The sequence below is a fragment of the Dryobates pubescens genome, chromosome 12 (assembly GCF_014839835.1).
Source record: "Dryobates pubescens isolate bDryPub1 chromosome 12, bDryPub1.pri, whole genome shotgun sequence".
Classification (NCBI taxonomy): Eukaryota; Metazoa; Chordata; class Aves; order Piciformes; family Picidae; genus Dryobates; species Dryobates pubescens.
In genome coordinates this window covers 10,903,114-10,930,379 of record NC_071623.1, presented here as the reverse complement: position 1 = coordinate 10,930,379, position 27,266 = coordinate 10,903,114, and the positions used below count along the sequence as shown (strand labels likewise).

Here is a 27,266-nt window from a genome sequence, read left to right as displayed (position 1 = left end):
AGGGAATTCTGCTCTGTCCTAAGCAGTATTCACTACTGAAATGTGTTTGGTTTTTTTTCCTAACAGCCTGAGACAGAAGACTTTGTCCCTGTGTATCTATTGCACAAAACACCTCAAGTGATGACTCCTTTCATTTTGCACTGCTTAGGCTCTGAACGATCTGAAGTGTCCTGACATTACTGTACACTTAATCATTAAAAGTTCTGTTACATATTTTCCCAATGCCTGCTGACTTTTGTCCTATTTTAAGTACTTACTTCCCTGGGTGGGAAGGGATCTGCAGTGAGCAGGGCCATCCTCCACTCAATCAGTTCACCCAGAACCTTGTCAAGCCTCACCTTGAATATCTGCAGGGATGGGACTTCAACTATGTCTCTGGATAACCTCAGAAACAGAGCCTTGGGGCCTACAGGAAAATAAAGCAGCATGATGAGGCACTAATAGGAAAGTATTTGTTACATATTGGATTCATAATATGTCCAGTTTTAAGGGCTAGACAGAAAAGTTACCAACTGGCAAGCTCTGATGGGCTTGGTATGGGCTTATTGCTTTCAATAAAAATAAACATCAGAATTACTTCACCTCAGTAAATGTTCCTTTTCTTGAGTTTTCTTTCTTTCCTTTAGTTCTCTGTTACATCCCTTACCCTGTTCTTCTTTGCTTTATGCAAAGGTTGAGCCTTCTATGTGTATCCAGCTGTGGAGCCATCAGAAGATTTTGATGCAAGATTCTAAGTGAGGGGCAGCACAAACATTTACTGTTTCACAATTGGCTTTATTATGACGAAGAACTGGATAAAGCAGATTGCATATTGGATTCTTTGCCAGTAATACTTGGATCAGGGAAGCCAACAGATAGGTGGTAGAAGTCTCATCCCTGGAGGTTTCTAAGGCCAGGCTGAATGTGGCTGTGAGCAACCCAATCTAGTGTGAGGGGTCCCTGCCAATGGCAGGGGGGTTGGAACTAGATGACCCTTGAGGTCCCTTCCAACCCTAACAATTCTATGATTCATGGTAAACTGAGTAACTGCAGTTGAACCACTGACAGTGGTTCCTTAGAGGGTCTCTGAAAGAATTGAAGATACTGCTGTCTCAGAGACCTTCTTGCACTTTCTCAGAGTTTTTTTCGATAGAAGAAATTCATATCACTTTGGCTGCACTGAATTAGAAATATTCTTCCAGGAGAGAATTGTTTATGCTCACCTAATCAAGGCTATTTTTTAAGAATAGTCTTAAAACTGGAGGCTACCTAGTATAGTTATTTCAGTTTTTATAGTAATACTGGCTATGATGAGACAAAATTTGTTTTAGGTGATCCCAGAAGTATGCAAAATCAGCATCTGATGCAAAAGGTGCTAGACCATCATAAAAGATTTGTAAAACAAAAAGTTTACCAATATCTACCACTTGGGTCTTGTCAGCTCTAATTATGGTGCAAATGTTTCTTCCCAAAGCCTGCTTTCTACTTATCTTTCAGATTCTCTTGAGGGGGAACAAAAAAAACACCCAACAACCCCACACTAATGTATATTCAGTTTCAAATTAATTTGTTTTCTCTGTCTTTAGGGAGGAAAATTAATTCTGCATTCTTCTAGCAAACAGGATACAAGTGGCAGAAACAGATCAGATTGCAAGGATCCAGTGACAAACACTGTACCAGTTGCCCTCAAGTGTGACAAACAATGTTTGTTATTTTCTTTTACCAAAAGCAGTTTTCCTTTTTACTTGGGAAAAAAAAAAATTAAAAAACCCCATCAAATCCCTGTCCTCTGTTCAATCCTTTTATCTGCTTACATCTCATGCAAATGACACAGGTAACTGCATAAATTACCAAGTGAAAACTCCTGTATTTATTTACTCAGGGCTGAAAATGAAGGGAATGAATATTCAAAGCCGTTTGAGGCAAAACAAAAATTTCTGCCAAACTGAATTAACTCTTTATTGGCAGCAATTTCAAACTGGTCACATGTCAGCTAGTTCTCACCAAACACTACAGTCAGAGGAAACAGTGATCCACCATCTCCTGCCTTTTATCCTGCACACAATAGCCCTCCTTCTTCTAAATTCAGAGTATCCAGGCAGCTTCTGTAGGAATGAATAGCATTTTTTGGTGGAAACTCACTTTCTTCTAAGTTTGATTTAGGTGAGCTTCACTTCAGCCTCCACAAGGGCCTCTCAGCTTAAGAAAGATGTTGAGTTGCTCAAACGTGTCCAGAGAAGGGCAACAAGGCTGGTGAGGGGTTTGGAGCACAAGCCCTATGAGGAGAGGCTGAGGGAACTGGGGGTGTTTAGCCTGGAGAGGGGAAGCTCAGGGGAGATGTTACTGCTCTCTACAACAACCTGAAAGAAGGTTGTAGCCAGGAGGGGATCAGTCTCTTCTCCCAGGGAACCTGTGACAGAGCAAGAGGACACAGACTCAAGCTGTACCAGGGGAGGTTTAGGCTGGATGTTCAGAAGAAATTCTTCACAGAAAGAGAGACTGGCCATTGGAATGCGCTGCCCAAGCGGGTGGTGGAGTCACCATCACTGGAAGTGTTGGAAAAGAGACTGGCTGAGGCACTTAGTGCCATGGTTTAGCTGATTAGATGGTGTTGGGTGATAGGTTGGATTTGATGATCTTGAAGGCCTTTTCCAACCTGGTTAATTCTGGTTTTCTTTTCCTTTGAGGTGATAGAACAAGAGGAAATGGTATCAAGTTGCACCAGGGGAGGCTCGGATTGGTTATGTTAGGAAAAATTCCTTTACTGAAAGAGTAGTCAGGCATTGGAATAGGCAGGCCAGGCCAGGGAGGCTGTGGAATTATTGTCCCTGGAGGTGTTCAAAAAACATGTAGACACAGCACTTCTGGACATGGTTTAGTTGCTATGGTGGTATTAGGTTGACAGTTGGATTTGATGATCTTAAAGGTCTTTTCCAATTGAAACAATTCTATGACCCTATGAATACTCAGCATTTTTATTAGTCTGGGAGACTGCCATGGCACTGTCTTGGATGGAAGGGTAAATTCACATACCTGATCCAACACGAAGAGTGTTCAGCTTTACAATGATGGATGTGGTATTCAAAAGAGGCAAGGTCAGCTAAGTCATGAGTGAGATGTATGCTCCTGAAGCAGTATGGATTGGAAAGCCTCTGCGAACAGATCTTTCATGTCTCAGAGGAAGTCTCTGTTGCTTTTTTCCTCCTTTCCCTCTGATTTGTGGTTTTGCTTGAGGGAAAAATTGAAGAGTAGGCTGCTTGAATGATTTCAGCTGACTGATTTCCACATCTTCAGAGCTGCTTGAAAAGGTTTTTACATCATTGCCAGGACTCTGCCTGTATGTATTATAAACCATAAACTTCTCAGATGGCAAAGCAGATGAGATTTGGGTGAGAATTTGCATTAATTTCATATAACTGCATAAAGTAGCCATTCAGACTACTGTGCAAGTCCACAGAGGACTGAGTTCACAGGATCATAGGATCACAGGATGTCAGGGGTTGGAAGGGACCCAAAGAGATCATCGAGTCCAAGCCCCCTGACAGAGCAGGACCATACAATCTAGCTCAGGTCACAGAGGAATGCATCCAGATAGTCCTTGAAAGTCTCCAGAGAAGGATACTCCACAGCCTCTCTGGGGAGTCTATGCCAGCGGTCTGTGACCCTTCCAGTAAAAAAGTTCCCCCTTGTGTTGAGGTGGAACCTCCTGTGCTGCAGCTTACATCCATTGCTCCTTGTCTTATCACAGGGAGCAAGTGAGCAGAGCCTGTCCCCTGCCTCCTGCCCCCTAGCCTTCAGATATTTATAAACATTTATTCAATCCCCTCTAAGTCTTCTCTTTTCCAGACTAAAGAGCCCCAGGTCTCTCAGCCTCTCCCCATAAGGCAGTGCTCCAGTCCCCTATTCACCCTTGTAACCCTCTGCTGGACCCTCTCCAGCAGATCCATGTCCCTCTTAAACTGGGGAGCCCAAAACTGAACACAGTACTCAAGATGAGGTCTCACCAGGGCAGAGCAGAGGGGGAGGAGAACCTCCTTCGATCTGCTGGACGCACTCTTCTTAATACACCCCAGGATCCCATTGGCCTTCGTGGCCACCAGGGCATGTTGCTGTCCCATGGATAACTTGTTATCCACCAGGACTCCCAGGTCCCTCTCCACAGGGCTGCCCTCCAGCAGATCATCTCCCACCCTATACTGGTGCAGTTTATTATTCCTCCCCAGAAGCAGGACTCGAGTTGTGCTAGACCAGTTCAAGTGTATTAAAATTAGGCATTAACCTGGATTTTACCTTTTCTATCTGGATAGCTTTGTAAAATCCAGGCTGTTTATTTTCTTTTGTAGTTCTTCCTTACTATAAAATAAAGGAACAAACCAGTGCAGGTAGCCTGTTCTGCAGTTTCTCCTGCCCTCTGCTGGCTGTGACATCAAAACAGCTCCACGAATTCATGGTCTATTATTACTTTGTGCTTTGTCAAGGTGAAGAATTTATTCCCTTCCTTCTGCTTCCCAAGAGAATATAACTATTGATGCTCTTCCCTTGTAGATGGGCATTTGTATCTGTGCAAAGGAAAGACAAAATATTACAGCTACTCTTTTATTTAACAGGAAATATAAACTAGAAAAAGGGCTTTCGGTTTCAGCTCTGTCACGCTTCTTGCCTGCGCTTAAGCTTAAGTGTGTGAGCCCTTTGCAATCAGTTTAAACATAGAAGTATCATCAAGTTAAACACTGTATATTTGCTGTTCATTTAATCATAGAATAGCATACACTGGATGGGCTTTCTGAAGGTCATCTGGTCCAAGCCCCTGCTTGAAGCAGATTCAAAATTGTTGTTGTGCCCAGTGGAGTTCTGAGCCTCCTGGAATGGAGACCCAACCATCTCTCCGGTCATCTGTGCCAGAGTTTGGTGACTGTCATGGTGAAAACATCTGTTGATCATTACCCACAAACTCTCAACTGGCTCAACACCCTGCTAGCCATGGGCACAGACCACATGCCTTCCTGGCTGGTCTTTCCTAAAGAGCCTATGCCCATCTCTGCAGCACTCCAGTCATATAAATTATTTTACCATGTATGTCTCAACAAAGGCACAGCTCTGCAACTGTGCACAGACTTCTAATTTCTCCTCTTTGTTTTCCATACAGGATATGTTGGTATTCAGGCACTTGAAATGGACTCCATCATGGTGTGTTCAGAGAGTACAAGACTCTCCCCATGGTGCTGTTACTTCCCCACCGCTTCTTGTGCCTTCAGTTATCTGTAAGTTATGATAAACTTTCTCTAGCTTACCCAATTTCAAGCTGTCCTCATGAGGTTTGAAGCCTGCTGAACACACCCTTATCATACTTTGTCAGATGGATCCTGCTCCTGCTTTGAAGTCCTTGCTCCTCCAAATGATAGCATGCATGCGGAAGCTAGACTTCTGCCTGTGATACCAGCCACATACCAAGTCTTCACAGGATCACAGGATGTTAGGGGTTGGAAAGGACTTCTGCAGATCTTTGAGTCCAACCCCCTGCCAGAGCAGGACCACATAATCTAGCACAGGTTGCACCGGAACACATCCAGACGGACCATGAAAGTCTCCAGAGAAGGAGATTCTACCACCTCTCTGGGGAGCCTATTCCAGTGCTCTGTGACCCTTACAGTAAAGAAGTTCTTCCTCATGTTGAGGTGGAACTTCCTGTGCTGTAGTTTACATTCATTGCCTCTTGTCCTATATCAGGGTGCAACTGAGCAGAGGAACACCTGGGTGTCCTTTCCTTCTTGACACCCAGCCCTTCCCTCATACATATTTATACATTTATTAGATTCCCTCTCAGTCTTCTCCTCTCCAGACTAAAAAGCCCCAGGTCTCTCAGCCTTCCCTCATATGGCAATGCTCCAGTCCCTTAATCATCCTTGTAGCCTTCCATTGGACTGTCTCAAGTAGATCCTGGCCTTCTTGAACTGGGGAGCCCAGAACTAGATGCAATATTCCTGGTGTTGATCCACTGGAAGTACCCACTCCTCTCAAAGACTTTCCCTCTTACTGAAAGTTCTGAGATCACCACTCACGCAGCCTTCCATACCATAATAGTAATTACTGCTGGTAAAAAGACAGAGTTTTTCAGCAGCCCATTAAACTGTAGCCTTGATCAAGTCATGTAGGTATGCTCATCATGAAGAGGCTGGGCTCTAAAAACAAGCAAAAAAGCTATAACACTAGTGGTAAATCTTACCAGCATCAGCAAAGGCAAGAGCGTGTTACATATGATCTTAATTTGTGACGTGCCTTTGAAGCTATGCTACATGCAGAGAATGCTGACAGCACATAAGCGGCATGTTCTATGCCTTGTATGTCCACTGCTTTGCATACAAAATGAATTGGCAATCTCTCTCAGATAGAGAATCCAGATCAGAAACAAGTAAAAATCTATCTAGTCATACCACTGACATAAATTACAAGGGTAGAAAAGTTTTAAATAGCAAAAGGAAAAATGTCCAGTGCTTCATTTTTAATGTATTTTCTGTTCCCATGAAACAGTCCCAAACAGAACCTCCACTGCAGTCTCCTGTTTACTGTCATATCACACGTATGCTTGACAGTACAAAGTCAAAATTTCTTCCTGTGACTCATTATGGTAGTCAAGCCTAACTAAAAGCATTGGTTTTAATTCTGACATGCATTGTCTTTGCAGCTGATATGTCTTTTTGCTTATTTGCATTTCTGTTGAAGCCACTGGTGAGGATGCTGTATAGTTAATTCACTTTCTACAGTTCGTTTTCAGCCATGCAAATGTAATTCCTTCATTCTGGATTAAGTATATACCTAAAGAATCACAGAATATATCCAGTTGGAAAAGACTTCAATCATCCAGTCCAATCCTCGACCTAGCACTGAAGGGTCAACACTAAACCATGTCCCTAAGTGCCAGGTCCACATACTGCTAAAACACCTCTAGGGCTGGTGACTCTACCACTGCCCTGGGCAGATCATTCCAATGTTTGAAAAACCTCTCTGTGAAGAAATATTTCCTAACATTCAGCCTGAACCGCTCCTGGCGCAGCTTGAAACCTTTTCCTCTAGTCCTGTTGCTTGTCTTCAAGAAGAGGCTGGCCCCCTCCTCACTTCAGTTAGTTGTAGAGAGTGATCACATCTCCCCTCAGCCTCCTCTTCTCCCAACTGAACAACTCCAGCTCCCTCAGACACTCCTCCCAGGCCATGTACTTCAGACCCTCCATGAGCATCGCTGACCTTCTCTGAACATGCTCCAGCATCTCAATGACCTTTTTGTAGAATGTACTGAATCATTATTTGTCTGACGACTTTTCTTCATCACAACCAACTTTATCCTGTAATGTGTATTCTGCTCTTTACTGTGGTGTTATTTCATTTTGCTTTTGCTTGGAGTTGTTCAAGGTTACAAAATCAAATAGTCCTGCCACTAAGGAACATCTACCTAACCTGATAGGTATATACAAAGATGACAGGATTCAATGAGTGCCAGACACAGGTATGATTCCATTCTCAGTGGATTAGCAGAAGTTTTTTCCTGCTTTCTTAAGAATTATTTTGGATTTCCATATGTGAAAGTAGAATCTGATCAAAAATAGACTAAGCAATCCTGCATGCTGCCCACACTTCAATAGCAAAAGATTTACTATACTCACAAAAGTAAAAAATAAAAGAAAAAAATATGAAGAGACTTTAGTATTATAAACCTCACACCATAAGGAGATAAATGAAAAATGAAATGAGCTACTGCTATGATGTAGGAAGCTGCCCAGGGAGGTGGTGGAGTCCCCGTCCCTGGAGGTGTTCAAAAAAGGATTAGATGTGGCACTTGAAGCCATGGTTTAGTTGTCATGAGGTGTTAGGTAATAGGTTGGACTTGAAGATCTCTGAGCTCTTTTCCAGCCTGGTTGATTCTATGGTTCTAAGATGAAATGACCCCAGAAAATGAAATGTTCTAGCAGCAAGGAGTCCAGGTGTACAGGATAATGCTCTGGGGCAAACTAAATCAAAGCATCATTTTCAGGACTTCTAGAAAACTTCTGAATTCAAAACCCAGAGAAACTAGGTGAAAAATTCTTCAGAGCTTTCTGAACAAGAGGCAGCTACTGAAGGGTCATAGGCATGCAAACATAACCCTCTTTAAAAAGGCCTGGGGTGGAGCTAGGAAATTATAGACCAGTTTGACCTTGGTGGTAGGCAAGATCCCAAAGATATTAATAAGAGATGAGATCACAAGGAACACAGACTGGGCAAAGTGATTAAAGGACATAATCTACTTGGATTTCAAAAAGGTATCTGACATAAAACTGCAAAGTAGATTAATGCACAATGGTAGCAAGCATAACACAGAAGGTGTTACCCTTGAGTGAATAATTACAGATACACCAGTACTATCTGCAACTTCACCCTCAGAGGAAGTACATTAAAAAGTCAGATGCATTTGACATATAGGCTGCAGATGTACTACTAACACACATTAAGGCTAATTTGCTGTGTTAAGGTCCCTTAAAGGTGTAGGGAACGTACTTTGTTCCTAGTTACACTAGGGAATCAATAGAGTTGCATAAGGTGTATAATGGCAGGACAGACTGGAATCGGTCGTGGGTCAGTTGACTTTGGTAAGCAGGAATGTTTCCAGCACGATTTTGTTCTTTTTCTGCAGCACTAAGTTCTTTGATAGTCACTTCCAGGAATCCAATTCTGTATCCTTCATATACTTACATAAATATAAATCTAAGGCAAACCAGAGAAAGCTGTTTCACTAATATAAACTAAAAAAAAATAGTGTTAAAAGATTAAATGTGCACTTTGGGTCAGATAATCTGAAAAGTCCATTGCATCAATTATAGCAAGAGAGAATCTGGCTTATGGAACCTGTTTACTGCTGATCCCTTGTAATGCCAAAAGGAAGTTCCAACCATTTACAAGCTGAGGTATATAAAATGCAAATCCACTGGGACATTGTAAGCCTCCTTTGGAAACCTTGTCAACATCAACAGCTCAGGCTCATATCAGCAACTGCTGTGATAGTTGTTCAGAACAGTCATTCCTTTTCCCAAGTGTAAAGTTGAAATGGCAAGATAGAGTTGCTGCTTACACTTGTGTTGTTACTTCAGTTGGTTATATTTATCTCATTACTACTGCAGAGCTTGGCAGTTCACTGAAACATCGTCATGAACCAAAGTTAATGACAGCAGAAAAGCCAGCTCTGTTCCAGATTTGTCATGTGGACGTGATGCCATGCACAATGGACTGAGATATCAATGAAAGAATTGGACTCAGCTGATCACTGCAGGTTCAGTCACTAAACACTACCACACATCCACAACTTGAAGTCTCCTTACAGCGAGAGGCAATCACATCACATACTTCTAGAACCGGGAGAGACTGCCAGCAGGAGAAGGTCCAGAAGTGTGTGTGCCAAAGCGGTGATAAATCTCCAACTTCAACTGGGTAACCGAGAAAGAAATTTGACTCAAATCTGTTGACAGCCCTGCGTGCACAAGTCACAATGCTGTTCAGATGCGATGTGCTGGGAGTTTGGTTTATTTTTGTAGGGGTGATGTTGCACCAAAACATGTTCTGAATTCAGTTTTGGACTCTAACAGAAGTGTTATCAACACCTGACAGTAAGAACGTGTCATTAAATTCTTTCTTAATCATAAACCTCATACAAAGCCAGCACTCTGAATTGGCAAAGCCACACAACCTGGGTTGAGAAAATGCACTTATCAGCTATTTACACCAATCTTTTTGTTAATGGTGCTCCCTTTTTCTCGGATCTCTAGCAGCTGAGAATTTCACACATCCCCTCCCTAAAGGAAGAGAATGCCGAAGAAACAATGTGCTGATCATACTTCTTGTCTGCGTCACAAATTTCTTGTAGACCTCATCATTGGTAGTCTCAGAGCTTACAGTTCATTACCCCTTACTTGTGGACAAAATACACTATTAAAAAGAACCTTATTTTTTATTTAGTTATGTTTCCAGTTTTTGTCAGAATAGTCATAAACTGTTAGAAAGCAAAAGAAGGGAATCTAGTTACCAAGGAACTGTTGGAGATGACAAATAAAACAAAAAAATCTTTCCTGCCTACAAACATTGCAAATTTCCAAGAGATGTCTCTCTCAACATATATTGGAGGCTGGTATTTGAGCTTCTTCCTTTCACTGGAAACTTGGCTAACTTCTCACCTACTGTTCTTCTCAATCCTCCTTGATACCTCCTCAGGTGATATTCAAGATTTCAGTCTCTCAGTGATATGGTGGATTAGTGCCCTGGAAAAGGACCCAAAGATGTTGAGGTAAGGACAATTTACTGTTCTATTGTAGGGATATCAGATTACACAGAAGAAAATGGGAAAAAAATAATACTGTATACAGCAACAGGAAAACCCAACAGAACTCAAACCCATCCATGGGCCACAAAATCCAAAACTGGAACAAAATAGCAAAAAAAGCCATGCTGCACTCCAACATCAAAGCCAGGGAAAACCCACAGAAACCTGGAACAGGAAACTTTATAATCATAGAACAGTCTGGGTTGGAAGGGATCTCCAAAGGTCATCTAGTCCTAGCCCCTCTGCAGTGACATCAGGTTGCCCAGAGCCCTGTTGAGCCTCACTTTGAATATCTCCAGGGATGGGGACCCAACCACCTCCCTGGGGAACCAGTTCCAGTGTTCCAGTACCCTCATGGTAAAGAAATTGTTCTTATCTTGTTCATATCCTTGACATGATATAGAATATATTTTAAGTCCCATAAGCCCTGGCCAACCCCTGTCATGCAGTGAGCATGATAGCGTGATGTAGAGTACATGATCTAGCTGGCACCGTGCCACTGTGGGGTGGGGGGTAGACCCCTTCCTTGCCCAGTCCCTCGTTCCTTCTAGTGGGGCCAGTCAGCTTAAACCCATACAATTAGAAAGAACATGGAAAGAAACCTTTCTGTAGGAAGTAATGTGACACTAAAATCAGAAAAAAAAAAAAAAAGAAAGAAGTAATTACAGTACTTAAGATGGATCCAATTGCTTCACTACATAATGCAATGGAAGAACAAACCAACCACAGATTTCCTAATATGGAGAGAAAATGACCTCTGGACAAAGAAATGGCACAACATTTATCTACTATGGTTTATCCTAAGACTGAAAAATTGAGTAAAGCCAAGAAGAATCAGAACATTTACTAACATCATCCACAAGTATCAAAGGCATGGGGAATTCTGTTGTGTGCCAGCAGCTGGCACAGAGCTTAAGGCATTTTTGGAGAGTCATGACTGAAACAATTTTGTTTTCCCATGCATGGCCTTTTCTTCTCTTCTGGGACTCACAGTTCACTTCAATGAGTTATCTAAAATATAAGCAAAAGTGATTTTTGACCCCATTGCAAAAGTGTTTGACATTAGTGCCAAGCTCTATTGAGTTTTACTTTTTCTTACATGGAACCTGAATTTTATAGTTTTGACTTGAAATCCTTGAGCTTTGTGGCTTGCAGCCAGCAGATCAAATCAAGCCTAGAAATCAGACAGCATAGTGATAGCACCAAGTTACTTTTGCCCACCTTGCTCTCTGATGGAGCCTTACACTAGGCTAAATACAGAATCTGGCCCATCATTCTACATGACTTGAATTTGAATTGTTAACCAAGGAGACCTTATTGTGGCTTTCCAGTATCTTAAGGGGGCCTACAAGAAAGCTGGGGAGGGACTTTTTAGGGTGTCAGGTAATGATAGGACTAGGGGGAATGGAAAAAAACTAGAAATGGGTAGATTCAGATTGGATGTTAGGAAGAAGTTCTTCACCATCAGGGTGGTAAGACACTGCGACAGGTTGCCCAGGTAGGTGGTGGAAGTTCCATCCCTGGGGGTTTTTAAGCCCATGCTGGATGGGCCTCAAAGCAACCTGATCTAGTGTGAGATTCCCTGGCCATGATCTTCGAGGTCTCTTCCAACCCTGACAATTCTGTGATTGTGTGATGTTCACTTAAGAAATACCTTCTCATTAAGAATATTTGTGTTAAAACATTAAGACAGGTACTATATATATATATGTTAACATATAAGCTATTTCTTGTCTGTGTTCACCTTACAATTTCATCAGAATATGGATGTTAATCTCTAAAAAACTTACTTAAAAGATCTTTTTTAAATGAAAATTGATAACTGTTGGGGTTTTTTTTCATGTAATACAATCAACTCATTGGCTGCTCATTCTATGTAAGTCGATTCAGCTGAGCCAAACTTGCACTGTTTTAGATTCATGCAGCACTTTTGTAATAAAACTACTGGAGACTACCATGGGTAGTGAAAGGCAGAGGTTTTTTTCAGAGAACATACAGAAGCCCATGATGGGAAGAAATGTCAAAACTCTGTGCTTTCTGTAAAGCTGTGGAAAAAAGATACACATGGCTAATAGATCCATCCATTTTCATGGATGCTTGCTTCCTTTTGCTGGGAAGTAATGACCATGGAATTGCTCCCTATCTATAAAATGAGGGCTGGGTGGTTGCAGGGGAAGTTCAGCCCTCAGGATAGCATGTTTTCCAAGTCCTGTGAAGGATTTTAGTGAGTAAAGGGTACTCACATAAAGCTGTGAATCTTCTTGATAGGTCTGTTTAGCCTTGTGAATAATTAAGCATCTCACAAAACGAAGGTGATTCAGGGAAGGTGGTATCTGCTAGATATGAAAATTAAACTGTTAGAAAGATGTATGTTGGATAAATTTAGATAAAATTAATCACATTACTATGAAAAATTATAGGCTGCACAATTACACAGACTAAAAATGCTTCTAATTACCCATTTAATTATCTGCTTACAATAGGAGATCTGTTAGGAACTACATTTCTGCAGTTTAATGTTGAGGAAGTAATCATAGTATATGAGCTAAATTGCCTGCTTTAAATGTACATTTGAAGAGCAAAACAAAGGTGATTTTTATCTTGGAGAGCAAATATCTCAATATAACTATATTTAACTGGACTGGCAAAATCAAGTGTAAGAGAAAATTCAAATTGCTTCAACATTTATAAGCTAAATTCATGACTTGGCAACAGGTATTATGAATGCTCTGGTGTCACTGAAGATGCAGAGGTGTTACTGAGGCAGGTACTTTTCACAGTGTTTAAAAATAAACACAACATCCTGTATAGTTATTTTTGCCAGTGTTAAATAGATACTAAATGCTGCTATTTCAGCCCATAGTGTCCCCTGCATGCACTCTGACCCTGCTCTTCACCACTACAAATGCAGCGTATTAAGTGCCTACATGCTATCACATGTCAGTGTAGGGACACTCCTACAGCTAGCAGACATCAATATTAATAACCCATTACATTTACCTCAGAAATAGTTGCAGAGCAAACAGAACTGGGATCTAACATAACTTGGCAAAATGCGAAGGCCTTGCAGAAACCAGCAAGAAATGCACAGGAACAACAATTCATACAGGAAGTTTGCAGAGGAGTGGAGATTTCTGTACCACGGCTCAAGTGTAACATAGAAAACATAGAATCGTAGAATTGTTAGGGTTGGAAGGGACCTCAAGGATTATCTAGTTCCAACACCCCTGCCATGGCCAGGCACACCTTGCACTAGATCAGGTTGCTCAGAGCCATATCCAGCATGGGCTTAAAAACCTCCAGGGATGAGGCTTCTACCACCTGTCTGGGCAACCTGTTCCATTGTCTCACCACCCTCACGGTGAAGAACTTCTTCCTAACATCCAATCTGAATCTACCCATTTCTATTATTATTCCATTCCCCCTAGTCCTATCATTACCTGACACCCTAAACAGTCCCTCCCCATCTTTCTTGTAGGCCTTCTTAAGATACTGGAAGGCCAAAATAACCTAGACAATCAAAGATGAGAAAGACAAAGACGTAATTCAGGCAAAACCCCAAGAGTTTGGGGAAATTTATATGCATAAAACGAAGATTTTAGATTGAAACTACCATTCAAATTTTAATTACAAAGTTCACCCTGCAAACATTTACCTAAACTGAGCTGACAAAGACTTCATTTGAGTTAGGACGACAGGTTATTGTACTGTATGCATGGGAGCAAATGCACAGTGATCTCAACAGACCTAATTATAGACTTCCTGTTCTCACGCTACATGGAATCAAACTTCAAGCAATTTAGCCTCTGATAACCTTGACCTGGAAACTGCTGTCTTGGTCTATTAACAGTCTTTAATGAGTGTATTGCTCTTGTGAAAGATTCTGGGTGGTCCCTTGGTTTCAGGGGTATTAGCCTGCCATAATAAAATCTAGATAATACTCTCAGCTTACACTGACAACTGAGAGGACTTAAATGGAAATATAAATGGACAGTATGGGTTTCTGTGATGTCTGAGGATCCTGCCATTAACAACCAAAAAACACACCACAGTAAAAATTTGTGATAAGTGATGGAAGTCCAGAAAAAAAATACCTGCAGCATGAAAGATACATATGCTTAATTTCCTTTTCACTAAGTATGTCTTTCTCTTGATTCTCTTCTCAGATATTAAGGGTCTGAGCCTATGTACACCAACATCTGTCTTCCAGCTATGTTAGATTAAGAGTGTTCCTTAAAAACAAACCCAGCTGTGGTGGGTTTAAGACTTAATTGCTGTAGGCTATATATTTGGGTTTTTTTCTATAGTTCACAGAATCACAGAATTAACCAGGTTGGAAAAGACCTTCAAGATCATGAAGTCCAACCTATCACCCAACACCATCTAATCAACTAAACCATGGCACCAAGTGCCTCATTCATTCTGATTAAAACACTTCCAGGGACAGTGACTCCACCACCTCCCTGGGCAACACATTCCAATGGAAAATAACTTCTTCTGTGAGGAATCTCTTCCTAATATCCAGCCTAAACTGCAAAGGGACCTCAAGGACCATCCGGTTTCAACCCCCCCGCCATGGGCAGGCACACCTCACACTAAATCAGGCTGCCCAGAGCCACATCCAGCCTGGCCTTAAAAACTCTCAGGGATGAGGCTTCTACCACCTCCCTGGGCAACCTGCTCCAGTGTCTCATCACTCTCATGGTGAAGAATTTCTTCCTAACATCTAATCTGAATCTAGCCATTTCCATTTTTTTTTTTCATTCCCCCTAGTCCTGTCATTACCTGACACCCTAAAAGTCCCTTACCTGCCTCATTTTTCCCAGAGCACCTGAGCTCTCTTGGAGTCTCCTCCCACCCCAGGTGTGGCCACTTGGCCCTTCTCACCCACTCCCCTTTTTAATCACCCCTAGGAAAGGCAGAACCCCCAGGCTGAGCCCATCTGGGCTGAGGGATCCTCTTCTCATCACTGGTGAGTCCTCAAGGTGCATGCTGGGTGATGGTGGTGGTGACAAAGGCCGGGGGGCCTGGTGGCCCCCCGATTACAGAGGAAGAGGGCTGATAGTCCATAGCTACTTGAAAAATAACCAATGCTTGTCCTATTTGATTATTATCCTAAAGTCTGCCTCATTCTTAAAACTAAGCCCAACTACAAAACACACAGCTTTTGCAAGTCCTTGCAAGCTTATTGACTTTAGTAGCATTTTTGCCTGAGTGAAGCTGCATGGATGGCAAAATTCAATAGCACAAATTCACATCTGGAAGGATACCAGCTCCCTCTATGTACATCTTGGCAGACACCTCTTCTGGCTGAAAGACTGAAATGATAGGAAATAGAAGAGGTAAAAATCAGCCTCACTCTCCCCTATGCTGATGGGTACCAGGAAGATTTATGGTGTTGCTAAGAAAGGCACAGAGCCAGGAGCCCTGCAAACCCTCCACCCCAGGGACACTGGTAAGAGTTTTGTCTATGCTTTGAATCTGGCTGCCTTCCCACACAAATGATGCATAAGGATTAGCTCCTCTGCCAAAGAAAGCACAAATAATTTTGCCTTGGCTTGAATGTTAACAAGTAGCAGACCCTCTGAGGTTTGAAGGGTAATTTTTAAAAGCAGTTATTTCTTTAAACTTCCCTGTACTTTCTAATTACTGTAAAACTGAAGGGCTTTCACTTGAAACCAGCTGCAATATAGCCTCATAAATTTGAGTGACACTTTAGGAGTGGGGTCATTTCCAAGGATTAATAACATCATTTCAGCTATTACATTGCTGAAGGTACATTTTCAAAGGCATATGTAAACACTGAAACAAAACCTTTTCTTGGTGACGAGGTAGACAAACCTTTGATATCCACAGATATTCAAAGCACAGTATTCAACAGCAGTGCCATCATTCACTGAGGTGAAAAATGCTATGTGTCAAGAATGTGCTTTTGCAGTTTATTGCAATAAGGGATTGTGTGGCTCTCTTCTGGCAACATAAATTAAAAATGCATAGCTATCTGTGCTCAGAAATGAGTAGCTACCTCACTTTACATATCACTGAATGTGTGTTTGAAGAACACAAGTCTAGAGAGAGGCTGAAAAAAATAGTATGATTCATTATAGTGGCACTGTCATTAATGACCAGTGAAATATTTACCCTAACTTGTCTATTGTTTCACTTACTGTCCTGATATTATTTCTCTCTCCATTATTTTCCACACAATAATGAACATATTTATTATTTTTAACTTGGAATCTCTCTGTTTACTATGATGTTGCCACAGACTTTGACAGAAAGTTAAATACCTTGCCTGGAAAGGACATTCCATTTCTCCAGTAGATAGCTACGTGTCAGATTAGGGGGTTATTTAAAAGGTATTTGTTCCCCAAGTTATATCTCTTTGATACATCCTATATTCAGCAATATTTTATTATTTTTCTTTTTCCTTCCCCTCTGTGAACTTTGCTGAGCTTTTCAAACTACTTGCCTGAAGGAAACCACCCACCCCAATTTTGCTTGGTCACACAGCACAGGAGAACTGCTGTCATTCTTTCTTTCCTTTTGCATGTTCTTACTTCTGCGGTACCTGGCAGAAGGTTAATCAGAACTTGGTTTTGTGCTCTGCTAACCTCTGCAGACAAAAATGCACAAGGCTAGATTGTGACAGTCTTAAACAATACGAAAGTATCTAATTTGTGGATTTTAAAATAGTTGCCCAATTCTATAAAATTCAAGTCTTCTACACAAACCCAGTAGCAATAATATCTTGTATTCAGAGAATCCGCTTTTCATTAAGAAGAAAAATGGCAGACCAAGTTTGAAGAGTGTTTAGTTTTAAAGAGAGCAGGTCTTGAATCTTTATTACAAGTGTCTCAGTGAAGACTTACGCACAGACCACTTGGAATTTCTTAAAACTAGTCTTAACAGTCCTCTCATTCTGCCTCCTGACAGCAAAATTTGTTTCCAGTTTTCATATGCTTTATATTAGGTCCTCTAACTAGCTTTTCCCAAACAACCTGTGGTGTGGGGATCAAGACAGAATCAGGTATTTGATACCTGATTGCTTTAAAGTTGCTACCAAGGACTGTGGCAGCTTGGCAAAAGGACCTCAGCAGAGACACGGATGTAAGAAAATGGATTTTTGCATTAGTTCTCTTTACATTTCACTTCAGTCAGAGGAAAATCACATAGGGCATGTTGGAAGCACCTGCCACTATTGACCATAGCACCAGGTAGAAGGAACAATGCTTTTCAGCTAGTTGGAGATGAAAGAAGTTCCACTTGGAAACTAATGCAACTCAACAAGCAAGTTTACTAACAACTCAAATGCCACATATGACCTGGTATGATTTTGACAAACCAGCTCCACATGAGACATATTTGAAAGGGCTCTGTAAAATCTCCTTGCTGCATACAATAGTCTTTATTGCCAAGGCTAGTGAAGGACACAGTATTACAAGGACTGAGGTTATATGATGACCACGAGAACCACTAACACTCTCACATGCTCTGCTTTGAGCTTAGATTATCATGAGATATTTTACAATATTTGTAGATTTCACAGGCTTCTGGGAGTTCAGTGCTTGACTGATTATTTTCCTGAGGTGGGAGCCTGGCACAGTGAGTGCAGTCACAGTTTTCTTCAGAGTTAAGTCTTAGCTTCTCAAGAACCAAGGGAAATAGTTCAATAGTATGTTGCAGCACAAGCTGAGACTTAAAAAACATCCTGGCCTCAACTCTCCCTGAATTACCACTGTTCTTCAGGAACCATACTCTTCCTTTGCAGGTGCTTCTGACTTAAGAGAAACACTCTGACTGTAAGGTGTCATGCAGTACTAGCAAGATAATCATAAACTGGCAATCAATAATCAAGACACATTAAACTATTTAATTATGGAGATGTACCTTAGCTTCCTTTTCAAGGTCCAAGAAATCATATGTTTTGGCAAGTGATTTGAGACAAAATCCTCTGATACTACCTAGCAACACATGCATGTCATAAATTACATTAATCTCTTGCTACTAACCCCATTTATGTACTGACACGACTGCAGCCTCTGTGCAGACATCTCCACAAGAGCTGCCCTACTAAAGCAATCTTTCTGCTGCCCCAAAATCACAGAATTACAGAATGTTAGGGATTGGAAGGGACCTCCAAATGTCATTTAGTCCAACCCCCCCCCACCAGAGCAGGATCTTCTAGAGAAGGTCACACAGCAACACATCCAGGTGGGTTTTGAAAGTCTCTAGTGAAGGAGGCTCCACAACTTCTCTGAGCAGCCTGCTTCAAGTGTTCTGTCACCTTCACAGTGAAAAACTGTTTCCTTACCTTCTTGTGGAACCTTGTATGTTCCAGCTTGCACCCATTGTTGCTTGTCCTATAGAATAGAATAAACCAGATTGGAAGAGACCTTCAAGATCATCATGTCCAACCTATCATCCAACACCACCTAATCAACTAAACCATGCAACCAAGCACCCTATCAAGTCTCCTCCTAAACACCTCCAGTGATGGTGACTCCACCAACTCCTTGGGCAGCCCATTCCAATGGGCAGTTGGACATCATTTGACATCCCTGAGAAAAGGATCCTTGACAAGAGGAATATCATTGGACATCCCTGAGAAGAGCCTGGGTCCATCCTCCCAACACTCACCCTCCACATCTTTATAAGGAGGTCACCCCTCAGGCTCCTCTTTTCCAATCTAAAGAGCCCCAGCTATCTCAGCCTTTTCTTGTAAGGGAGAAGTTCCACTCCATCACCTTTGTGGTTCTGCAATGGATTCTTTCAAGCAGTTCCCTGAAGTCCTTCTTGAACTGAGGGGCCCAGAACTAGACACAATATTGCAGATGCAGCCTCACCAGGGCAGAGGGGAAGGAGAACCCCTCTCAACCTCCACTTGTAATCCACCCCAGGATAGCATTGGCCTTCTTGGCCACAAGGGCACGTTGTTGACTTGTGGTCATCCTTCTCTCCACCAGGACTCCCAGGTCCCTTTGCCCTACACTGCTTTCCAACAGGCCAGTCCCCAACCTATATTGACACGTGGGATTGTTATTTCCCAGATGCCAGACTCTACACTTGTCTTTGCTGTATTTCATTACATTTCTCCCTGCTCTGGGAGATACTAACTTTGTGCTGTGCTGGCTTCTGCTGACCTTGGCTGCATTGTTTTGGCTAAGTTCTAACAACTCTGCTCTTTCACTTGTCCCTTTGTGATTGGGGGGGTAAGAAGGGGGTCAGGGAGAGGAGAAGCTATTAGCTCCCCTGTTTTTTGGCCAGGGGTTATTGTGCTGTTTATAGATTGTAAATCCTGTGTATTTTGTACATAATCATTTCATTTCATTGTGGATTGTAGTTTTGCTTGTAAATACAGCTTTATTTGCATCCAATTGGGCTGGTCTGGCAATTTAATGTTGGGGGGAATTCTCAGCTCACTACAATTTGCATCATAAAACACACTGCTCCACCCCTATAGAAAAAACCACAGAGCTCTAACACCCTTTATGCCTCTCTTGCCAAAGAGAGACGAGCAGGGAAGAATGTAAGAAACATTAGATTCTCAGGCAGTAGTAATGCTTTATGTTGCACAGAACTCTTTTGCATTCCCATAAGGACAGACATTCCATTTCTACAGATTTGAGCTTTTCTGACCCAGTCACTTTGACTGCTCTTACTAGCAATCATATCTGATGTGGTAATCTGCTTATCTGCCCACATTCCTGTTCGCAGGATAAGCTAGCACTGAGCAGTGACTGGGGCACTGACAGTTTGTGATGATGAGTTTAGACAAGCAGTCTGTACAATTCAAAAGTACTGTCTCTCTTTTGAATGTCACACCTCAGTGACAAATCTAGGAACTGGAAATACCACCCTGATACTACCAGACCGGATTATAGGAATCATGGCAAAAATGTTCCTGTCATCTTGAATGAACTGCAAACCACCAAACCATCCCAAGTACAGCCCGTGCAATCTTGCACCATGATAATTTACAAAGGTTGTCTCCTTTTTTTTCTTCAGAATTTCAAACTTCTCTACTAGCAATTTTACAAATCACATACTTAGCAACCTAGCTATATCTATGTAACATATGTAGGTTGCAAATGGTAAAATGGACTTAGACCACGGTCATTGTGTTCACTGCGGAAGCGCAGTCACACCTAAGATAAAAAAGGGCAGCTAATTTTATAGAATTGTCTCAAACAATAGCACTGGCACAGAAGGAGCAAATGACATCATTCATTTAAATTCCTGCACTCGATGCTCTGGTCAATTCTAGTTTCTAAATCTGTCAATTAACTGTAAAGAAAACTACCCCTGAAGAAACCAATCATATATGTAAACTAAAAGATAAATACAGTGTTCATGTCACTTAAACCACCCCCGAAGCCAACAAACTAAGCATTATTAAAGCCTTTAAATCCTAACAACAAAAATGCATGCTCATAAAGGCATGCATGAGAGCATTTCTTCTCACTTCTCTCCCACTACATAATGCCAAACAGCCTGAAAACACTTATGCCACAACACTTACTTTCCATGTTACTACCAATTAATCCATTTTTCAGCACCAAGTAACTCTACTGCAGTCCTGGTTGCAGTCCATTGTCACTAGGTAAGATGCTGCTGCAAAAGAACATTTGAAAAAGTTTCCTGAGTTTTTAAGCATGCTTATGGAGATCTGCATTTCTGTAGAATCTAGCTCTTCCAAGACACAGGCTAGAAATCTATAAAGCAGCATATTATAAAAATTGAAAGGGGAAAATGATCACTGCTCTATCTCTTCTCTTTGAGAGTGAATGCAAAATAAAAGGTGCACACTGGGACTCACTCCAGTGCTCTTCCCAGTGCCTGTTTTGTACTCTTGTGTCAAAAGATCATTTCCCAAACGGTGCCAGAACTTTGTTCCTGCTTGCTAGACTCACTTACTGAACTTGAGAACACAAAGGCATGCACTGAAAATGTTTGGGTATACGTACTGAGGTGTTCTGATATACATACAGATGTGATCAGTGTTGTCTGAAGTGCAAAACACCATGGAAAAGGTAACAGCGAGGGAAAATGCCTTCTCATTAACTGGACATACACACACATTTATATATGGACCAACAGGTTCCTCAAACTGTGTTAGGTAGCCCTAATAGAGAGTAACCACTGACAGTGTCTGCACTCCGTAAGGCAGAAAAGATTCCACCTTAAACTACAGTAATAGCATTGAGTGCTCTTAAGATGTTTTCCATTTTCTCAGAGGTTTACTTTGACTTCTCAACTTCAGTATTGCTGTTTTTCCTTTTTTGAGTTCCAAGACATCTTTATGTTGAACTCAACTTCTTAATCCACAATCCCTGTGAAAGCATTAAGCATTTTATACTACTCTCTAAGAATCATATGGCTGACATGAATCTGAAATGGAAAAATAACCTGGGTATAGAGTCAAGAGAGCTTTATTGCAAACGGGAAAGTACAAAAGGTGATGCATCGGTCCAAAAAGTTTTGTCTAAATGTGCAATCTAGTGATTGAATTGTGCTCCAGAAATTGGCATTAGGGCATAGAATCCACCTTAAGTTGAGGAAAGGCCAAGAACACATTCCTTAATATGCAGTGAAAGACAGAGAAGTGAGGTGGTTTTATAAACCAATGACACATAATTTATGTAAGAACAGCTAGATGGTTTGAGAAGTTTAAACTGCAGGACTAAAAGTTTGTATTTAATTTTGTAGGTAGAATTAAAATTTTTATAGAAAGGACTTCACTGTGATCTCTGGTTGTATAAGCCTCCACCTCAAGAATTCCTCCATCCCCCCTACCCCCCAGTGTGTTCAAGGCCAGGCTGTATGTGGCATGGAGCAGCTGAGCCTGGTTGAGAGGCATCGCTGCCCATGGCAGTGAGGTTGGAGTGGATGAGCTCTGCATAAACCCTTAGGTCTGCAACTGCTGAAGGCATCTGCAGGATTCAACACTAACACAAGGTATTACCACAGGCCTATAGATTACTCTGCTTAGATTTCATTTCAAGATAATTTCCTTCCATATGGAAAATATGTCCTTACTCTAGACACACACTTTGGCTTTTTCTATAATGATGTTAATTGCTTCAACGACTTGCAGATCAGACAAAGATGCTTCTTTTGTAACTATGACAAAAGGATACATACTGTATTCTACTTTATAAAATAAAACCATTTCGGTGGCAAAAGACACACTGCTGACCACACTATAATGGGAGAAAGAATCCAGTTTGACTTCTTAAGATTCAAGGGCTGGAACACCTCTTTTATGAGGACAGGCTCAGGGAGCTGGGGTGGTTCAGCATAGAGAAGACTCCAAGGGGAGCCTTATAGCTGCCTTCCAATACCTGAAAGGATCCTACAGGGAGGCTGGAGAGGGACTTTTCAGAACAGTGTCTAGCAATGAGACAAAAGGGAATGGTTTTAAGCCAATGGCAAGTAGGTTTAGATTGGATTTTAGGAAGAATTTTTTCAGTACAAGGGTGGTGAGACTGGAATAGGTTGCCTAGAGAGGTTGTGAATGCCACCTCCCTCAGGATGTTCAAGGTCAGGTTGGATAAGGCATCAAGCAGCTGAGTCTAGCTGAGAGGCACCTCTGCCCCTGGCATGGAGGTTGACGTAGATGATGTCTAAGGTCAATGCTTACATTGAAAAATTTACACTTTTGATTTGTAAACAGAACTGATTAATACAGGAACTATTCAGACAAAAAACATATGGAATACTAGAGAGTCGTTTTATCAAGATATTTTTCTGGCTTCCATTTTTAGGCACGAGCATGCAGAAAATTGCTTACTTCCAAAATAGGAAAATCAGCTCTCTTAAAGAGACTGTTGCTCATAAAGAGGGAGCAGAAATGAATTATCCTTTTAAGCAGAAAAAAACAAACGTAGTACAGAATTGAAATCCCAACCTGAAGCCTTTCAAAGATGGGCAGTGATAACTGCCATTAAGGATTAAATAAATTAAAAAATCACATGAAACCCAAGGGCCTTTTGATCTAGAAGTTATTACAGGACTAGATTTAACAATGAATTCCATTCTACTCTGAGTTACTGTCTGAGCTGCAAGCACTGAGGTTTTCAAGATTTTTTTTTTTTATTGCATATATTGCTGCCTTTTTTTTTTTTTAATACAGGAAAAAAATATGAAGCATTTTGGAGACCTGATACACCGGATCTTGCACAGCTGTCTAAGAACCACCTCAATTACTCAGTGCCAGCTCTCATTTCCAGCTGCTAAATCCCATTAGAGGCAGCTAAAAAAAAATTACTTTCCTAGTATTATCTTTCTGTATAATCAATTATTATAGTTATCATATGGATAAGAGAGACAGAAGAATTAGATCAGCAATAAAATGAACTCCTTCAAAACATGCGTTCAGCAAAGTTAAAATATACACAATCCTTGGTTTCTGGGGTAATGAGGCACCTAAAACCCCCAAGGATTTTTCTCTTAAACTCTTCAGTAGAGCACTGGCTCTGCTATGATTAATTGTGTAGTTTCAAGACTGATTAATTTGTGAGTAGCATAATCCTGCTCTCAAATGTAACTAAGGGCAGATGAAAACCACAAAGATTCTGCAATTTCTGCTGGAACACTCCTGCTTTGAGAGTGGGATGGGTGGAGATAAACCAAGCAATTGCTAAATAATAGTCTTCCATTACAGTCCCATTGCAGAGGAAAAGCATGATTTCCAAACAAAGGTAAAGGATAGGCTAAATAGAACCACAGAGCTCACTCATAGGATGCTACATTAGTTGGCAAAGGCATGCTGCAGTGTAGTTCCGGGAGATTACAGATAGTGAGAAACTGTAAAGGTTTGCTTTGCGAGATCTGGAAGAAAAAAGTGACAGGATGAGTGAAGACAGGTTAACATAGAAAATGCTGAACAAGCCAGGGCCAGTGACTGGAAACCAGGGCACAGACTTGCATGTGCATAAGGAGCAACAGCTCTATAAAGAGTGAGAGACCACATAAAGCTACTGTAACTATTAACTAAAAAAGCACACATTTAGATCTGGAAGTTATGAGTTTTTGCTGAGGAATGTGCATTTCAGCATCAGGATAGGAATCAGACTATGTCAGACAACTGTATTGTTGCACCAAGATCCTGTTTACTTCTGGTTTTGCATCTTGCTTCTCCAGAAACGCTAGACAGGCTTTGCTTGTTTCCGATGCAGGGATTAGAATACAGGAATTCCTTAATTAACTTCTTGCAATCTCTGACACAGGAGCCAAGGCCTCTGCATATGCAGGATGATGAGGAGTCACTAATGGCAACACAAGATAAACAGCCCCTCCTTTCACTCCTTCTTCCTGCACTGCCCCATTTTCTACCAGAGAGACAGAACATGGTTGCAAAACTCTGCATCTGCCTCTGGTTAATTTCTTTGCTATGGTATTTCTGTGACTCTGATAAACAGCACCACAAAGAAGAAAAGACATACAAAAGACAGATGCTAGCCAAACAAATATATATTTGAACATGACAAGAAATGAGAAACACAATTCACAGCCTTTATCACTTGGGAGGCAATGCTTCAGACCAGCTGACAAAGGCACTGAAGCAGAATACAATCTCGTACTAAGGCCCAGTCTGTGGACAAAAAAAAAAATAAATCAACACACACCCACTGAACCATCTGCAAGGTTCTCCCTCAAAAGGAAGATTTCAGCCTTCACTGACGTCAGTGAAAAGTCCACGTTGAATCAATCTGTTTCATCACAACTGCCTGAAGTCTGTCCTGCAAGCAGAGGGATACAAAAATATTACTCGGAATGGCACAGGATGATGAGAGTGTAGGCTAGGAGCACAGCACACGAGCATTATATTAATTGCTACGTAATAGGAACCATACTGTAAACTTTGCCTACAAATACCTTCACAGAAAATGCCCAAAGTTTCGGTAAACCGCCTAACCATACCAAGAGGTTTCTGCCAAGAGAGAAGCCCTTACACAGGGATACGAGCTCCCACTCGTTGCGTCTAGCTCAGATCCTGGGTGGCCGCCTAGCAGCCCAACGCTTTCTGCACCCAGGCCAGACTGCCAACACCGCAAGCTGCGGTACGCCGGGCCGGGCGGCGCAGCGCCGCACCACGGCGACCCAGCAGCGGCCACTACCTGCGCGGCCGCTACCACTCACGTCTCGCCTCTCCTCCCCTCCCCTCTGCCACGCTGCCCGTGCGCCTTACACAACCGACAGCATCCTCAAGGACCCTCAGATCCCGCCAGCCAGACTAGACGGACACAGGCGAGACGAAAGCGGCCTCAAGAAGCCTTTATTTAAAGGCGTTCAGGAAAAAAGTCGCGGTAAGAAGACGGGGAGCAGGAACACGAGCAGAGCAACACGGAGAGATCCCAAGGCCAAACGCCTCCTCCCTATCACCCCGATGTCAATCCCCCCCAAGTGCCGCTCCTTACCGCGCGCGTTCAAACCCCCCACCCCTTCCTCGGCAAGTCTCGCGAGGGCGGGAATAGCCCGGCGCGCGGGCAGCGCCATGTCGGAGCCTGGTCGGCGCAGGCCGGGCCCCTCCCCCGGCCGCGCGCCCGGCGGCCTCAGCGCCCCGCACTGAGCGTGCGGCGCGGCGCGCCTATCCCGGAAGCGCTTCCCGGCCGCGCGCCGCGCTCCAGGTCCCCCTCCCCCTCTTCCCCCCCCCCCTCCCGGAGACCCGGTGCTGCCCGGAGAACGCCCCCTCCCCATCCCCGCCCTCACCGGGGGGGAGCACGCGCCTCTCCCTCCCGCCCCTCCCCGTCGGCTCGCTCACACAGGAGGCGCGGGGGGGGCCCGCGCGGGGCGCCTCGCGTGCCGCCCCCCCGCCCCCCAACGGTCGCGGTCTCGGAGGCCCGGGGCAGAGCCGAGGGGCCGGCCGGCTGGCCGGGCGGGCGGGCATGCAGCCGCCGCCGGAGCCGAGCCCCCAGCGCAGCACGGTGAGGAGCCAGGCCCCGCGGCCAGGGTGGAGGTGGGGGACGAGAGGAAGGTGTGTAGGGGTTGAATGTGAGGGCGGGCAGGGGTGTCCCGCTGCCAGGGTGCCCAGCTGCGAGTGGTGCACCGCTACGGGGGGTGCCCCGTCATGAGCGGGACTCAGGACTGAGTGGGAGCCGGCACCTCTGTGCCGCTTCCTATTTTCGCGGTTCGATGGGGTAGCCCCATACCCCCTTGGCCAAGAGAGCGCCTTGGAGATGGCGGCTCCCCGTCGGCGGTCCGGGGGCGAGTCGGACTGCCCTGAGGGAAGAGGAGCTCAGCGGGGGGCTGGGGGAGGGGGAGCCAGGGAATCCGCTGGGGCGCGGGGTATGCGGGGGCAGGGGTGTGGTGATGGGAGGGTGCTCGTGTTGATGCTGGCTCTTGTTTTGCTGTCACACTCCCACGCACCTAGAAGAGAAAACTTTGGTCTTTGCTTTTGGAGCCTTCTGGAGAAAGTGACAGGCTGACTGCCCGGGGATCCTATGCAGGTGTCTGCTTAGCAGGGGCTGTGGTGTCTGCTGGGCCACAGATGCTGCTTTTGCTGTGTGAAAAAAACAACAACACAAACAAACACAAATTCACAGGTAAAAGAGCTGCCACTGCCTCTTCGACATCTTGACTGCAGTATGATGACGATGATGGTGCTGTGTGGCTTGGCTCTGGAAATAGAAGGCCCCCAAAGGTGACAAGGCTCTGCGCTCTGTCCACAGTCTTGTGTTAGACCAGATTTGAGATCTTACAAGCTTTTTGGCTGTTGAGAAGAATAGCTTCAGTTTTCTTTTGGTTGTTTTTTAAATATAAGTGGGTAAAGTGTAGGAAGGATGCTACTCATATTTATGGCTAGATAGTGTTCCAGTGTTACACAGTGCAAATGGTGCTTTTTGCCCTTGTTCAGATGTGACTTGTAATGTGATATTGGCTGTCCTTTCCTTTGCTTTAGCAAGGAGAGGAAAGACAGTTGCTTAGATGACTTGAGAGTAACTAT

General features: G+C 43.0%; 2 protein-coding genes across 4 annotated transcripts in view; one reads left to right on the top strand and one right to left on the bottom strand.

Annotated features, from left to right (window-relative positions):
• Positions 1-4,423: 4,423 nt before the first annotated feature.
• Positions 4,424-26,020, bottom strand: LOC128897615 (uncharacterized). 2 transcript variants are annotated; one of them, XR_008462490.1, is made up of 3 exons: positions 25,741-25,860; positions 24,949-25,062; positions 4,424-4,538 (listed from the first exon to the last, which is right to left on the bottom strand). XR_008462490.1 is itself a non-coding variant. In XM_054165770.1 (2 exons), the coding sequence occupies exons 1-2, from the start codon at positions 26,018-26,020 to the stop codon at positions 25,028-25,030; spliced, it is 315 nt and encodes a 104-aa protein (XP_054021745.1). In that variant the 3' UTR covers positions 24,682-25,027. The 2 variants fall into 2 exon arrangements, 1 of the variants encoding a protein (XP_054021745.1); XM_054165770.1 differs by lacking the exon at positions 4,424-4,538 and having other exon boundaries at positions 24,682-25,062; positions 25,741-26,020.
• A 40-nt stretch (positions 26,021-26,060) lies between these two features.
• Positions 26,061-27,266, top strand: part of TAB3 (TGF-beta activated kinase 1 (MAP3K7) binding protein 3) — a 45,585-nt gene continuing 44,379 nt past the window's right edge. The window contains exon 1 of one of the 2 annotated variants that reach the window (XM_054165768.1): positions 26,061-26,247. The gene's annotated coding sequence lies outside the window, so the exon portion shown is untranslated. Of the gene's footprint in view, positions 26,298-27,266 lie in introns of both variants that reach the window. The other variant, XM_054165769.1, reaches the window with a different exon arrangement.